The sequence below is a fragment of the Zea mays genome, chromosome 4 (assembly GCF_902167145.1).
Source record: "Zea mays cultivar B73 chromosome 4, Zm-B73-REFERENCE-NAM-5.0, whole genome shotgun sequence".
Classification (NCBI taxonomy): Eukaryota; Viridiplantae; Streptophyta; class Magnoliopsida; order Poales; family Poaceae; genus Zea; species Zea mays.
Genome location: NC_050099.1, coordinates 194,464,793 through 194,482,200, shown reverse-complemented (window position 1 = coordinate 194,482,200; position 17,408 = coordinate 194,464,793). Strand labels below are relative to the sequence as shown.

Sequence of the window (17,408 nt, the reverse complement as noted above, 5' to 3'; positions counted from 1 at the left end):
TTTTCTCTTTTGTGATCGTGTCAATCCTGCTGGGCACCATCGAGGCATGGAGTATTTTGGATCGGCTGTTTTGATGGTAGCCGTATCCTTTTCGGTTGTGTTGGCCGATTCGCCAAAAATCATCGGCCCTTTATTGTCTCCCTGTATGACAACATCTGCGGTGCCTATTTTGATGATGTCCTTTTTTGTTGTTTTTTGAGTTGCTGCAGGCATATGCCCCCCTGCCGGATTGGTCGGCCTAGGAGGCCGAGTAGTCCGGCAATCTTGTTGGGCCTGTGCCTGGTGACCTGATTCAGCAGCGCTCAATCGGTCTTGCACTGGCGGCGCCAACCTATCAAAAACGGACGTTTGGGGTGCCCCCCAGGCGGGGTACTGTGGCATCCCAAATGGATATGGTGGCATGCCCCACATTTGATTTGGGACATATGGTGGAGGTAAGTATGTGTATGGATATGGCATAGATGGATAAGGGGGTGGAGGGGTCCATGTCGGCATGTTAGGTCTCAATTGTACAATGGGACCTTTCATTTCTTCCGATTGGTGAGGTGGTCCAATCGGCCTGACCTGACGTTGCTCATGAATGGGTGAGCGGGGTCGCTTCGGTGGCCGGTCACTGGGGCCGGCCTTCTTTTTCACATATTTAGATAACAATTGATCGAAAGTCGGGCCAGGCTTGATCAGCCGACCAGCTGCTTTAAATGTATTTGTTTTCCACGTACCTATCTCTGGTCGTCGTGGTTTGAAGGTACGTGGTCGCTGCGAGTCATGAGCATGGCCGGACCGTCCGCCGGAGCTCTCCGGACCGTCCGGTGGGGTCCCGGACCGTCCGCGCCTACGTGTCGGACCGTCCGGGATACGCAGCACGGGTTCCTGCATCTGTCTCCCTGTCTGCGCTTGCCCCCCAGTGCTGGAGGCTGTGATGGTCACCTTTAGGGTCTCCCCTCCATCGGGAGTCTTCTCGGCTACCACTTTTCTGCAAGAAACTTTATGATCCTCATCGGCCTTTTTAGAATTGCCGATGATTGCCTCTTTGCCTTTGCTTTTATCGGCCGTGTTTGGCCGAACCAGGACTTTCTTGCCCTCAAAGTCGATCACGTTCATTGGAAAGGGCTCTGTATCCACCTGCATTTCCTGAAATTTCAATCGTCCCTCATTAATGGCCGATTGAATCTGTCGTCGGAATACATTACAATCATTAGTGGCATGAGAAAATGAGTTATGCCACTTGCAGTATGCACGACGTTTTAGCTCGTCGGCGGATGGAACAGTGTGATTTATTTTAATATTGCCATTTTTGAGTAATTCGTCAAATATTTTATCACACTTACCAACATTAAACGTAAACTTAACCTCCTCTTGCCGTTTCTTTTGAACCGGCTGCAAGGAGGAACAAGCCGAAGATTTGGCCTGTTTTGGCCAAACCATTTCAGCAGCATACACTTCGGCTGATTCGTCATCTGAGCTACTTTGGTCGCATTCTACTATATGTACGTTGTGACGCATTGTTTTAGCAGTTTCTTTGCTCCGGCTTTCGCAAGCCAAAGCCCTCTGGTGTAACTGTGCTAGTGTAAAAAATTGGATGCCTTCTAATCTCTCTTTTAAATAATATCGCAGACCATTAAAGGCTAATCCTACTAGCTGTTTTTCTGCTAAATGAATTTGAAAGCATCGGTTTCTTGTATCGCGGAATCTCCGGATGTAATCATTAACCGATTCGTCTTTTGTCTGTCGCAATGACACTAAATCTACCAAATCCAATTCATAATCACCGGAGAAAAAATGATCATGAAATTTTTGTTCTAGATCCCCCCATGATGAAATGGAATTAGGAGGCAAAGTGGCATACCATGCAAACGCGGTTCCTGTTAGTGATAATGAAAATAAACGTACGCGAAATGCCTCTGTGTCGGCCAATTCTCCCAATTGTGCTAAGAACTGGCCTATATGTTCGCGTGTGTTTTTCCCTTGATCACCCGAAAATTTTGCGAATTCGGGTATCCTGGTTCCCTGTGGGTATGGGTGGTGATCAAATCGGCTGTCATAAGGTTTCCGATATGATTGCCCCCCAGGGACCATGCTTACTCCGAGCTTATCTCGGAACGCCCCGGCTATTTCTTCCCTTACCATATCAATGGCAGCCGGTGCAAGACCACCGGCTCTCTGGTCAAACATAGGTGGGGTTGGCTGGATATTAGCATGTTGTCTTTCCCCCCATTGGTTTGAGTTACGTGGTGCATTTTCATTTGCCCTATATGGGTCATAGGTTTGATCGTTTCTTTCCGGCCTTCTAGGTGGGGCCGGAAAGCTTTCCTGGGCTTTGGATCCTGAATTAATGGGCTGGTGCATCGCATAGTGTGATGGGAAGTGTTGCTGGGACGGGCGAGGATTCATGTAATAATCCTCCTCAAAATACTCATGCGCGGACTGTCCGGATACGTACCCGGACCGTCCGTGGTTATATGCGGACCGTCCGTCGTTGTATGCGGACCGTCCGACTGGGTAGTTTGGGTTCTGTGCCGTGTGTGGTGGCTCGGGCGCATATCTAGGTAACTCATTAAAAATAGGCCCGACTGTTGCTGGCCCGGACGGTCCGCGCTCACGTGCGGACGGTCCGGGCATGTGCAGATCGGCTGGTTTGCTGCCGATTTGCGGTTGCTTAGGGTATGTGTCCATCGGCATCCCATAAAGGGGTTGTGACTGGTCGTGACAACCTGTAGCCGATGTGTTACACGCGTTATCTCCTAACTCAACCTCGTGCGAAGGAAAATTTGCGGCACTAGATTTATCAAATGCACGTACTAGTCTCTTAAGATCGCTTTGCATACCCCCTATGATGTTCTGCATTTGTTCACGCTGATCTTCTACATAATTTCTAAGAGATTGTAGCTCGTTGGTATTACTTACATTGGGGATATCTGGCGTGGGTTGGAGCGAAGCCGGATCCGTCGCCCGATGTCGGACGACCTTGTTGTTCCTGTCCACTTTGAAGTTGGCCAGAAACTTTGCTTTCGCCTCCTGGATCATCCGCTCCTTGTGCTCCTCGAACTGGAGCTGCTCGTCAGCCGGCAAGGTTTCCCAAGTTGGCTCTATGATGTTGCTTGGAGAAATATCAGAGCTATCCCTTGAACCGGCCATTGAGGGCCGATTTGATGAGCTTAGATATGTCGTCCCCAGCGGAGTCGCCAAAAAGTATGTTGACGCCTTTTGGGAGCGCCAATTACTCAAGAAGAACCGTGGCGGTGCCCTCTGCACAGGGGCGGACGGTCCGCGCGTGGGGCCGGACGGTCCGCGGCCTGGTGCGAGGCGCGGTGGTACTCTCTGGTCAGGGGCGGACTGTCCGCGGCCTGGGGCCGGACGGTCCGCGACCTGGTGCGCGGCTAGGGCTTCTCTGCCTGACGATCGGACGGTCCGCGCCCTAGGGCCGGACGGTCCGCGCGTACGCAGGGGCGGCGGAAGTCGCCGGCGGCGGCCTGGATCTCGCTCCCGGGAGGGACCCCGTCGGGGAGGAGAGATCCTAGGGGTTGTCTAGGCTCGGGCCGGCCGACCTAGACTCCTCCAATCGGCGTAGAGTCGAAGAGAGGCGAAGAATTTGGGATTGAGAGGCTAAACCTAAACTAGACTAGAACTACTCCTAGGATAAAATGCGAATAAAAGTTGTATTGATTCGATTGTTGATGATTACAAATCGGCCGTAGACCTCTCTATTTATAGAGGAGGGGGGCTGGACCCTTTACACAACTGATTCCGAGCTAATCCCGCGAATATAGCTAACAACCGTAGCACAAAACTCGGAACCCTAATCTGTTCTGCGCACGCGCGGACCGTCCGGCCCACAGGCGCGGACCGTCCGGACCACGGACCGTCCGGCCTCCGGGCCGGACCGTCCGGCCGCTCAATTCTGGTTCGAACAGTCATCGACTAGGCCGATTTCTTGAGCCTAGTCGTCCTATATAGATCAAGATATATACCTACAGTATACATAAGAAAGCACAGCATCAAAGACTACATAAATGTTTAGCTGGTGACTTACCTGTGAGAGTTGTTTTCTGCACGGTACAAAACTCCATATTAGGAGGGAGGTAGGGATATGTATAGATATTACTTGTTTCATATTTCCTCTTTGGATTCAGATTGGATACGAATATTATTAAACGGTGTCGGATAAGATTTGAATGAATATCAATATCTTAAATATCTAACTTTAAAAATACGGGTACAGATAAAGATCAGATACGAATCAAATATTAAGTATCCGAATTCTGATACAGATCAGATTTCAGCCCTCGTAGGACTTATTCAGTTACATCTGGATCAGAAGGGATTGCAGGAGATTAAATCACTCCCTAGTCAAAATTAAATAAAAGGTCCCTCAATCCCCTTCAATTCAAACGCAACCGAATAAGGTCTTAGAAAGAACAAATTCGAATACGGACAGATAATATTTATACCATTTACACTTTATTAGCGGGCTCGAAGATATGGACAAATACTACTTGTTATATATTTGTTTTTATATTTTCTCTTTGGATTCGAATATTATCAAATTGTGCCGCATAAGATTTGAATGAATATTGATATCTTAAATATTCAACTTTAAGAATATAAGTACAGATAAAGATCGGATAAAAATCAAATATTGAGTATTCAAATTCGGATACGGATCGGATTTCAGACCTCTTAAAGCTTGTTCGGTTACATCTGGATCGAGAATGATTGGAAAGAATTAAATTACTCCCTAGTTAAAATTAAATAAAAGAGGATTTAACTCCCCCTAATTTTATTTAGTTTAGACGTAACCGAACTAGGCGATCAAATTCAACATTTATATCATTTACACCCATTAGGAGGCTAGAAGATAGACAGGGAAAGGCACACACTGTCGTAGAAAGAGCTCATCGTCACGAAGACCGGCGGACACATGAACTGGCAGAGGGCGCCGATGGTAGACAGCTCACCAGAGAGGAAGATGACGCGTGGGAGACAGGGAATATCACGTGGAAAAGGGAGGAACCACCACGTGCAGGAGAAATTGTAGCAATCGTTAGGATTTCCCTGCTGTGGGTTTTGGTGCTCTTATACTCCTAATTCTAAGACAGACTCTAGCAGATTGTACATATAATCATATAGGGGGTGTTTGGTTTGAGGAATCACTTCATCCAAAATGTGGTGGTGCATCATGGGTTCATTCCTCAAATTTGGTGTGATGACCTCATTTCTCGTATTAGTACTAACTAAATAATTATAAGGAATGAGGTGATGATGGATCAACTCAATCCATTCTGCAAACCAAACAAAAAATTGAGGAGTGAGAAGACGATGGACTAGATTATTTCTCAAACCAAACAGCCTAATAAAATACTATTTCATACTGTATACTGTACTATTTATAAAATAAATTTTGAAATAGTAGATAAGCGTTTTGGGTATTCTTATACTCCTAATTCTAAGACGGGCTCATATCAAAATAGCCTTAAACAGGCCAAAAATAGAGGAACTAATTTGGTCATCCCTCCCGGTCCTAGTCAAACGACTTCCTGATCAAGCTAATCGTCTCGGTAGCTCCTGTTGGTCTCTACTTGGAGCTAGGCCTATTTATTCGTGTAATCAGTTTTATGAAATAAAGCAAGAAGTTTCTATCTAATCTTCTCTCCTATTCTCGTTAAGCTACCAGCAGAGGGGTAAAACCGAGCGCGGCTACGAGTTGCGTTGCGTAGTCGTGGTCCGGGTGCCGATGCATTTGACAAAAGACTGCATGCAATTTAACAATTAGCACGCAAAGATTGCTTGAACATATGAATGAACAGACACTTGCTCTCTGCTGAAACCCTGTGGCTTGCCGTCAGATGGGGTTAACATTTGACATCTGATGATATATCGAAGCATTGCACTGTTGACTGCCCAATCCATGAACCAAATCCCTGTCAACCTCCACAAAGCAGAGGACGAACTATACTATCTTGTTTGCTTGGATACTGATGACTTGTACGCAACCAGGAGGAGGGGGGACACATTGATCCATGGAGATTCTTTGGGGGCACTGCCTCTTCCTTCCAAAGTCTTGCTGCCAATGATATGAATATCTAAATTGCCTCCCTGCACTGGCCCACACTGATCTTCCCGTCAGTACGGACACGGACGCAGGTTGGTTGGTTGGTTGGTTGCCAGAGTGGTCCTGCCGTCAGTATGCTCAAACTTAAACGAGTTGTCAAATAGCAGCTTATAATGGACGATTTGCTATTTTATAATTATTATAAGTGGGCTTTGAAAAATTTACCATCGGTCCCATAAATCATGGATACGGATAGACCCATAAACCATAGGCACGGATGCCATAATAGAGGCAACAAACTCAGTGGTAAAATGCCAAGTATTTCGCTTATGACAACAACCAATAAACATCGCCATCTGCACTTAAGTAACTGATAAGCGACCTTTGCTTTGTGTTTATGTAAGACAAATTTCTTACCCATTCATGGTACATTTGTACAGGTTACTAGTCAAAAGTTATTCACTGGAGAAACACAAACATTGGTTATCTTTGCTCACAAGCCAGCAGGCACCAGACAACACACTGACCAATGTGGCCAAATATTCATTATTGGTAGCCTAGCCTCTTAGTACTCACTGGACCAAAAAAAAAACATTATTGGTAAAATCAGTTACTAGTAAAATGAATGCAAACCATCTGTTTCAGGGATGAGAAAGCCTTAAGCTAATATTACTACCATTTGTTGGAACAGCTACTGAGATTCCATCACTACCCTGCTAGGTGTCAAGCAAATATCATGGCAATGGCCAGGAGCACAAATTTGTCACCAAACTGAACTTGGCTGCTGCAGTGCATTATGCCAAGCAGGCATGATGATATTTGACCACAGCAGAAGGATGCACGAAGCTGTGCTTGGCTCCACCACTTATGGAAATCTATAAAAAAAAGATACTTTAATTCCTCAATCAAGAGGTGCCTATGAACTTTTTATGATTGAATTGACTTCTCAGCACTAGACAAGCACCTACATGATGCAGTTTGCAGTGGTGGCGGCACTGCATTCTGTCCCTTTATTCTCTTCAGTGACTGGTCACAGTAATCCAAAGAACAGAAATGTACAGATATATAGTGTTAAATCAGATGCTATTACAGTTTGAGTAAATATTGTAACAGCAACAGAACTCAAACCATCTCTTTTTTTTTCCTTCCCCCCCCCCCCCCCCCCCCCAAAAAAAAAGAGACAGCTAAATGAAGTTTTCCTAATAAACAAAGAGCTCTTCTTGGTAAAAAATCAAGCCAGCAAAGATGGACCACCTGAGTGTCAAGAGGCTTCCACGCAGGCAGTGCAACATTTTATCTCATCAATAGTTTTACAAAAACAAAAAAAAAAAACAGTGTAGATTAGGAGGATAAGGATATCAACAATTCAAGTAAACATCAAATCAAGCATGGCAAATGCAATTAATAGATTCACTTTCACCAAAACAATGCATATAATTATTCCAAAGAACCATGTTCTTTTTTTTCCCCCTTTCAGCCCCAGAAAGCCACACTTCCTAGCTTGCCACGAACAATCCCATCTAGACGTTTCTTCTTCTTTCCACCATAAGGTATTTTATTAGAGTGTTCCCTAGGAAACATAATCTAGTATACATATTACCAAAATAGCTCATATGCTCTTTCTTTTTTTTGCCTCAAAAGTGCAGAGCCATTACACGAATTTGATAAGGTGATTAAGCATCATATTCTGCAGAATGCAAATGCTTCCACGTTGACAGTGCAGCCTTTTTTTTCTTTTTGTCTCCAATCCAAGGTAATGAAAATAAATGTCCCTTTTTATTTTTCATTTTCCTCCGCAAAGCCCTACATCGAAACTTGCACAAAATTTACATCGAGATGCCATTTTTAAAGGGCAGAAGATGAAAACAAATTGTTTGAGGTGTACTCTCCAAAAATCAAATGGTAGTAATGATTTTACGTGACATCTCACATGCTATTTTGAGATAGTGACACGCAACAATTTGATATAACATGATTAAGCATCAAATCCTGCAGAATGAACTGTCATGTTTTTTTGATTATAGAAACAAATTGTTCCAGACTTTTTGCAATCTCTTGCATATGACCTTACAAATCGAAAAATGATAAACAACCATCATAAACATTCTCAGAAATAAAACATCAACGAATCAAGCTTCCTCTAGTTTGGCGTTAGACCTCCATCCATAGCTTGCAAAGATCCATAGACACCACCTCTAAGGATCGACATACAACAAAGACCTCGTGTTGAGATTGTTCTTTCTGCAACCCCTGGAAAAAACCTGCATAATTGATGATTTTGGTTTGAAATTAAAGGCAACGTCATTGCGACAAAACCAAATACATGTAGCTAGGTGACAACTGTTTCCAACAATACGAGATAGTTTAGCGTCGTAATCTTTGCTGATCCACTTCCCTGAGAACTGTTTCCAACAATGGTACTCTTGAGGACTCCATGGTGATGGTAATCTGGAAGATTTTGTTTCAGTCATGAAAGAATATCTGCAGTACGTTCATATCAATAATAGAAGAACTGTTTTGCGCGTTTCTAAAACGCATGAACCATTGCATGCATAGATTCTATCGGTGACTCTTAAAGAATTTAAGCACCCTTTTGTTGGCTTTCCTGGAGAAAAGGGGCACACCTTTCCTGTAGCCTTTTCAGCTGCATCCACAGCAAAACCAACTAAAAAACCACACATGCATGCCTCTCATCCTCTTTCTTTCGATCCCACACCTGGCATGAAGGGTCGTCCAAACCGCTATAAATAGAGGCTTTTCCTCCCACAAATGCCCCAATAAGCAGCTCGATCAGCGCAAATCGTCGAGTGCATTAGCCTTGCTGCGCATCGTCTGTGTGCGAAGAAAACAAAACACTTGACACCTCCAACTCCAACTCCAACCAACCATGTCTAGATCTGTGGAGTCTCTCGTAGTCGGCCGGGTGATCGGAGAAGTTCTCGACTGCTTCAGCCCATGTGTGAAGATGGTAGTGACCTACAACTCAAACAGGCTCGTCTTCAATGGCCACGAGATCTACCCGTCAGCAGTCGTGTCTAAACCAAGAGTAGAGGTTCAAGGGGGTGACTTGCGGTCGTTCTTCACATTGGTTAGCACCAGTCCAACACTACTCCACACAGTTAGCTCTCCAAGTTGTTCTATATATATATGTATCCCGGCGCCCCTTCCTTTCCCTAATGGCCATAGTTCCTGAATTTCCAGGTTATGACAGACCCAGACGTCCCAGGACCAAGCGATCCATATCTAAGGGAGCACCTTCACTGGTAACATCTGGCATTTCCTACCAACATCTAGGGGAATGCTGTGTGACTGGTATATGTCCTTTACATTTGCAGGATCGTGACTGATATACCTGGGACAACTGATGCCTCATTCGGTAGTTTTTTCTCCCCCCTCTGCTTTGTGGTTAATTAGTCGTTCCAGTTGTTCTTGGAGCTAGTTAATTAGTAGCAGGCATTTTTTTTCAGGGAGAGAAGTCGTAAGCTATGAGAGCCCGAGACCTGGCATTGGTATCCACAGGTTCATCTTTGTTCTCTTCAAGCAGAAGCGCAGGCAGCAGCAGACTGTAGCGGCGGTGCCATCCTCCAGCAGGGACCATTTCATCACGCGTCAGTTCGCTGCGGAAAACGATCTTGGCCACCCTGTAGCCGCTGTGTACTTCAACGCCCAGAGAGAAACTGCTGCTAGGAGGCGCTGAAAATTCCGGCTCTCACTGTGTCCAAGCTATATATGGGCCTCTGACGCGTGATGAACCAACGATCTTGTTCTACTGTAGATGCTCCTGGGTCCTACATTATATTATAATAAATAAACCAGAAGCATTTTGCAGATTGTGTGTGTTTGTTTCATTGTTTGTAAGGGGGCAAAGATTGAGAACCATAGATGGTCCATGCCATTGGTCAAAACTACATCTATCGCTGAAAATCTGAAACCAGTGCTGGTGGACAGCATTGATTCCCCACAGTCAAAGTTTGTTTATACTGTTGTCTTCTCTATGTGCTCATCATTAGCTATAACACACAAACAAACTATTTTCTCTTACAGTTTAATTTGAACGACTGTATATAGGGTCCTTGCATTGAGACCCGTCGTGGTTGTGAAGTGCGTAGGGATGTGAGGTTGATGGTTGGGGTCGGAACCTCCGATTTAATGAAAAGCGTCGCGGTGCAGTGGCTAAGGTGTAGATAGATGGTGCAATAACGAGGGGACAACACGTGGGGCAAAGATATTTGTCAGGCTTGCCTTCATCTCATTACATGTCCTTTATATTTATAGTCACTGGAGGACTTGTTTTCTAAGCGAACTAGATGAATATTCCTTATCATATAGGGAGAGAAATCCACTTACCTTGCTTATAGAAAACTTAAGCCTCTCTTCCTCAAGCAGATCCTGATCATCAACTATTGGACCAACCTCTAAACAACACGCAAACAAACATACACCACTCAATAATATGGATCAATCACCATAAACAAGCTAAAAAGAGAACTTAACGAAAACATCATTTACTTTTCAAGTTATAATAAAAGATACTCGTTTTAAAAAGGGTTTGGTCTGTATTTTATAAAACAAGACATAAGCTTAAAAATATTTTAGTTATAAACATTAGGTGCACCATTTTAATATTTTTAGAAAAGTCATATTTGATATATCTAAGGCTGTGGGTTAAAAGATTGTAAAACATGTTATTAAACATTCATGAAAAAGCTAAGATATAAGCTTAAACAAATTTTATATGAAAATATACTTAAATAAATAACTGTCTATTTTATAAAGAAATGTCCTATATTTTTATTAAGAACGTTATATTCTAAACAATATATAATTATGGACTCTATAATTATTTTAATTACAAAGTATGAACACCAAATATACCATTTTTAACATTTTTTAGAAAAACTATATGGCACATTTAATATTGCAAAGCATACAATATATATTTATGAAAACTTGAATATAAAGCTAAATCAAATTTTATGAGAAAAGATAAATAAATAAGTAATTGTATTTTTTGGTTAAGAATGTGTGGTCTATATTTTCTTTTAATTTCATACTTAGAAAAACAATATTTTAAACAACTATAATACCCATTATCTTTACTACTATTAAGACGATAAGGGGTAGGCTGTCATTCCTGGTTTTGCCATTCCCATTCCCAACTGTGTCCCGCGCATGTGACCCCCATTCTCAACTCCTGTGTGTTTGCATTCCCATTCCCAACTGTGTCCCGCGCATGTGACCCGTTTTCCATTCCCAATTGTGTCCCGCGCACCGCGACCAAATTTTACCAAGTGTTTGCATTCCCATTCCCAACTGTGTCCCGCGCATGTGACCCGTTTTCCATTCCCAATTGTGTCCCGCGCACCGCGACCAAATTTTACCAAGTGTTTGCATTCCCATTCCCAACTGTGTCCCGCGCATGTGACCCGTTTTCCATTCCCAATTGTGTCCCGCGCACCACGACCAAATTTTACCAAAAAAAGCTAGCTGCGTGGGTTAAAGCTCGCAGCCAACCAAGACTACATGTGTTGTGGTGCGCACTAGACCTTATAAACAAGTGTGTGCACAGTTTAGTAAACAATGTGGTACTATTTTTAGATTGCCAACACGGATTACACTTTTTCTGGGAGGCCCATCTGCTTGTGGCCCAGAGAAGCCCACCCCCGCGCGCCGTCCTCCTCCACAGGCCCACCCCGCGCGCCGTCCTCCTCCGCTCCACCCTGGCGCGCCGTCATCGCTAGGGCGCCCCACCCCCGCGCGCCACGAGGCCCATCCCCGCGCGCCGTCATCGCTAGGGCTCCCCACCCCCGCGCGCCACGACCTCCACAACTGCACCAGCTCTCCCTGCAATCCCCCACGATCTCCCTCTGAACTGCTCCACTCCCTCCACAGCACTCCTGGCCCAAGTTCCCCACTGCGTAAGAGGCTAGCAGGAGCAGCAACGCTGTTCGGTGTTCACCCGAGACGTCGTCGCCACCGTTGTTCCACGCCGTCCTCCCCTCCCCTAGCCCCCTTCCGTGCAAGTCATGGTGAAGGGCATACGGAGCGGAAGTTTGCTCCCGCAACGTCCCCTCGCCTCTTGTGTATTTGCCTCCATCTCTCGCTGCCTAACGCGGAGGGAAGCAGGAGACCTGGTCCCTGCAGCTAATCATTGAAGCTGCACGGGGCGCGGGGCGGCGGACTGGAGACCATCGGGGCCACCACGACATCCTCCAATTAGAGCCAAGCCGCGACGCCGTCGACTCCTTCGTGGCTGCCGGAGTTACCGGACTTGGATGCATCCTCAGCAGTCAGTAGGTGCAAACTGCCGTGCTATTGATTGTAGTGTTCTATCTTTTCTTTTTGAAGTACATTGTTCTGTCTTTTTACTTATGCTGTCATGCTGTGGAGCAGTTTAACATGTCATTTCTGTTAAGATCAAGACTTTAAGAACCTCAAAAGTGAGTGCTTGCTTACAGGCTTGCAGCTATCTTGGTCTTAGGTTATTTGCATCCATTAGGTGAGAGTTTGTCTAACAAAGTACGGTCCTCCTGATGACGTTTTTCTTATGTTATACTCTCTCTTTGTCTTAATCTACAGGGTGTGATCAATGTAGGTTAGCCCTTGCCTTATGCAAATAATTGGATAAGATATTAGTCTGCGTTTTAAAAATGCTCCTTTTTGCTTAGAGTGTTACTTAACTGTTTTAACTTGAGGTTACTTGAGATATACAATCACACTGAAATTTTCCCTGCTTTCCAAGTTTCATGTTTAGAAAGGTTTTATCCATTTGTTTCTACAATGCATTCAACCATGCTATTATTTTCCAGATTGTTTTCATGTAGAATATTTTTTTACCATCTGTAGCACTTGTAAAGCTATGAATTTGACTGATCTGAAAGATCACAGCAATTCATGAAAGCAATCAAATGGAGCGGAAGGAAGCTCTCGATGGAGTTAGACCTTTATCACTAAATACATGTGTCTTTAATGGAGATGGATGCATGGTTCCAGCCAATTAAGCACACTTTACATAAGTGGCATGTACATATCCTGGGCCCTGTAGATTATAATACATGATTTAGCATTTACACATACACCCAAGAACTTGTTTGAAGTACATCTTGGATGCCAAATATTGTTCGGAGGAGATGGGTAGCTTGTTTGTACGCCGAATGTTAGCAATCTGGACTAACAAGAATAATAAAGAAGCATGGCAGTGAGGAGTGGAAGCCAGAGCCTGCTGTGACATGAGTTCAGGAGGGGTGGAAGTGCAGCGAGAACCACCACGCAGATAGATCTGATGGTGGGAAGTTAAACACACAACACTTCATCCGCCAGCTCATCGAGGGGGCAGCAATTAGCAGGTGTCGTCATTTTTCTACTTCAGGAAGGCCTCTTGCAGGCTAACTCATGGTGGCTTGAAAATTCCTGGTGCAGGTGCTCACTCGTAGGGATGGTGTGAAAACTGTGTAGGATCATAAGCTGCAGGAGAATTCGTTAAAACTGAATATCGTTGAGGCGGATCGGAGGAACAAGAAAGAAATTGGTCATGCATCGGCATCATTCCGGAAGGTATTGAAGTGATCAACCATTATTTTGATGAGTTTAATGTTTACTTTGCATTTTTTTGGAGTTCTAGGTCCGAGCCCCGGTCTTAGCATTAACAAAGACCGACCGTTTACCGCATACAGGTCAACAGGTGGATAGAACATTTCCCGATAGGTCCACAAAGAACACCACACTGAGCTAAAAAAATCAATTACGCGCCCCACTCAGAAACCCAACATGAGAAAGCTAACCTATTTCCCTCTTGAAACACCTCTCCCAAAGGCGAGAACTCCACCAGACGACTTGACTTGAGGTGATACTTTCGTTAGCTCTCAAGCAGAAAGCACTCTGGTAAAGAAATTTCTCCCATTTGTCATCCACTTGGTTTAACCGTGCAGCCTTGGTGGTGGTGGTGGTGCCGGCGGCGGCCTGCAAAGAAAAAGAAAAATCGAAGGAATGTTTCTCATTGCTCTCGCATCTAGAGTCTATGTATTGATTGACTCTGTGGTGCTTGCTGAAACTGGGATGCTTGCTTAGTCCGTCGATCTCCCGCCCTTTGTCAAAACACATTATTTGTTGCTTTGGATATGAAAACTGGATTCTATTAGCAAGTTTTGGCGACTCACGTTCAGATTGTAGCTTAGGAGTATAAGTTTCTAGGACTACAGGTATCTCTTAGCTAGGAAAAGCAAAAATTCAAATCAATCTGGCACTTCAGGCATGTAGGTTTGCAGAACATTTGGTCTGTGTCTTTGGAAAGGAGGGTGCAACATTGCAATTTTTTTTGAGAAGTCACCTGGTGTAGGAGTATCCATCTGCCATGCACGAGAATGACCAGCTCCAGCTGATCTGAGCTGTCAGGTGCCAATAATGCCAGCAGACATGGATCGATCAGACTGCACCAGTACGAACCAACCATCGTGTAGTGTTTGTACGTACAGTCTCCTCCCGTTCCCTTGTTCGATTCTCAGCGCCTGCCACTCTCTGACAAATGCATGAGACACGCTTCTTCTAGAGCAGATCGCCTCACGATCTGATCCGATCCTCTCACACGATCCTCTCACACGTCGTCGCGTCACCGCTGCACACACGCTTCGTTCGATCACGTACGCTCGGGCCTCGGACATCTGGCCGCCTTTCGGATTCCATGCATGCAGATTGCAAGTGCAGGCAGTCTTGCCTCGCGTGTGCCGTCCACCGCCGGCCATGAGGTTACAACATGCACGAGGTGTCGACGGTGGGCTTGCGGACAGACGTGCCTCAGCTCGGTCCCCGCCGCCATCAAACAGCCTTGGCTCGCCTCGGCTTGGTCCTCGACGTCGAGCTGAGGTCAACAAGACTGCCACGCACGCTCCAGGCGGGCGGGGGCTGTGGTTGCGGCTCGTCCTTTGGCCTTGCCGGCCATGGCAAATAGAGATGATGGGAGGGGGTTAGTGCATGCCATGTGGGCCCAACTACACCAACAAACGTGCACAGAGGGGAACAAAATCTAAAATCGATGGCATAGAAGGGATGCTACAATTTATAATGGCACATAAAGTATGAGTATAATTTTCAGTGGCATAGAGGGAATTAACTCATGTATAACTTTGTGAGAGGAGAATTTCATTACGGACGACTCGCGAATGTTGTCATCCATCTCATAATCGTATAACACATATGTATATATAAGTTATCGAGATATTATATGTTTCAGATGCAATGCACGAGTACTGACCTATCTTATATAATACACTAGGTGAGTGTCCGTGCGTCACAGGTCCAAGTTTCTCTTCGATGTCATCCCGGACAGCTCGCATATATGTCATCCTCTATCTCATAACTATATAACACATATGTGCATATATAAGTTATCGAGATATTATATGTCCCCGTTGCAACGCACGGGCACTGACCTAGTTACAATTAAATTATGAAAACATGAAAACAATTGCAAAAGCTATTTTAATATGTTTAGCACGTAATTATAAAACTAATAAAATAAGAATTATTTTATTTGGACCTAGAATACACATTTTATATGGAAAAAGTCTTTGCAGGGACATTTATGTTATAAAAACAAAGTTTGCAGGGTAAATTTAAAAAAAACATGGGTTGGCGCATAATTAAACCTAAATCTGAGAGGGTAGTGTGCAAAATCAAAGCTTAGGATAGAAAGCATGATAATATAAAAGAGTAGGGCTAAAATAGGAAAAAAGAATCTAGATTAAGGGAGTGTTTGGTTTGCCTTGTCGCTTTGATTTTTGCCCTCTAAAAGCCAATAGCAAAACAAAAGGGCTAGATCTAGGAACTAGTTTCTTTTTTTTCTGTAAAAGTCGACTTTCTCGCAGTGTAAAAATGAAAAGAATCTCTGGACCTGCTTTTGGTGGGTTCTGCCAAACGATTTTAGGATTTTTAATAACTCACAGCTCATAACGGTTTTTTTGACAGCTTACAGATTACAACAACTTTTTTGACAGCTCACAACACATAATAAGTTTTTTTCACCGCCACAGTCCAACCAAACAAACCCTAAATACTCTTTGAACTGCTAGAATTGTGGACGTAAAAATAACAAAATATAGGAAATTATTTGTGAAACTACCTTCTTCCTATGTCCAACAACGAGCAGAGATTCGACTGAGGGAATTTGGAGAGGCTCGACGGCACGGATTAAGGGCCTGTTTGGTTCGTGGCTATCTGCGCCACACTTTGTCTAAGGTTACTTGTTTGAATTGAAGAACTAACCTTAGACATAAAAGTTAGACAAAGTATGACAAGTTAGGTAACGAACTAAACAGGCCCCGCAGCCGCTTGGCCATGGATCGAATAACAGATGAAGCACCCATCCACAAACACAAACTAACACTTGGTGGTAGAAATTAACAACAAGAACAATGATTATATGGAGACGACACAACACTCAAAGGTACGGTTTGTTTCATTTTTTTTTTGCCACAAGTGCCAAACGTTCAGCAGAAACATTTCTATAAGAATCATTTTAGTGAAAATCGTACAAACTCAATACGAAACACAACCATTGAGTTGTCGCGTTAGAAAGAATCTGTCACTTACTGCATCCTAAACCGACCTCTTAATCTTTTTCTGCTTATAATCGCTATGATATCTCAGATTCTCATTATAGTTAGATCCTATAAATGTTGGTAAAAAAGATGAACGCAAGACTCTCGGCCGCCGCGCCTCGCTATTCTCCACCTCGGCCACAACAGGCACCTACGCCCAGTCTACAACACTGAGGACTGCTATGCCCACCGCTCACCGCCTCCCGGCCTCAACAACTGACCTGGTGAGTTCACGACAGTACGCGAGTTGAAGGATCAAAGCCTTCACTCGATGCCTACGTCCCAACCTGGTGGTCGGCCTACCCAGGGACAGGAGTTCAAGAATAAAGATAGTTGTGTAATTGTGTTGCACCAAAACCCTAAAATACGTATAAACAACTAGCATATGTCGTCTGCTATATATATATATATATATATATATATATATATATATATATATATATATATATATATATATATATATATATATATATATATATATATATATATATATATATATATATATATATATATATATATATACACTAGTCAGTACCCGTGCGTTGCAACGGGAACATATAATATCATGATAACTTATATACAAAATGTGTCTTATATTGTTATAAGAAAATATTTCATAATCCATTTGTGATCCTAGACATACATAAATTTTGTTATTTTAATTTAGTTGTTTCACTACTACATTGCAACCATCAGTATCATGCAGACTTCGATATATGTCATGATTTGCATGGTCTCATTATTGGAGAGCACGTGCCACACCTGCC

The 17,408-nt window shown here is 43.9% G+C and overlaps 1 protein-coding gene across 1 annotated transcript; it reads left to right on the top strand.

The window, feature by feature from the left end:
- Positions 1 to 8,851: 8,851 nt before the first annotated feature.
- On the top strand, positions 8,852 to 9,792 carry LOC100127517 (ZCN6 protein). The gene is given in 4 exon segments (NM_001112774.2): positions 8,852 to 9,137; positions 9,251 to 9,312; positions 9,385 to 9,425; positions 9,517 to 9,792. Coding segments are annotated over 4 exon segments (534 nt in total). The 5' UTR covers positions 8,852 to 8,936; the 3' UTR covers positions 9,747 to 9,792.
- The last annotated feature ends 7,616 nt before the right edge of the window (positions 9,793 to 17,408 follow it).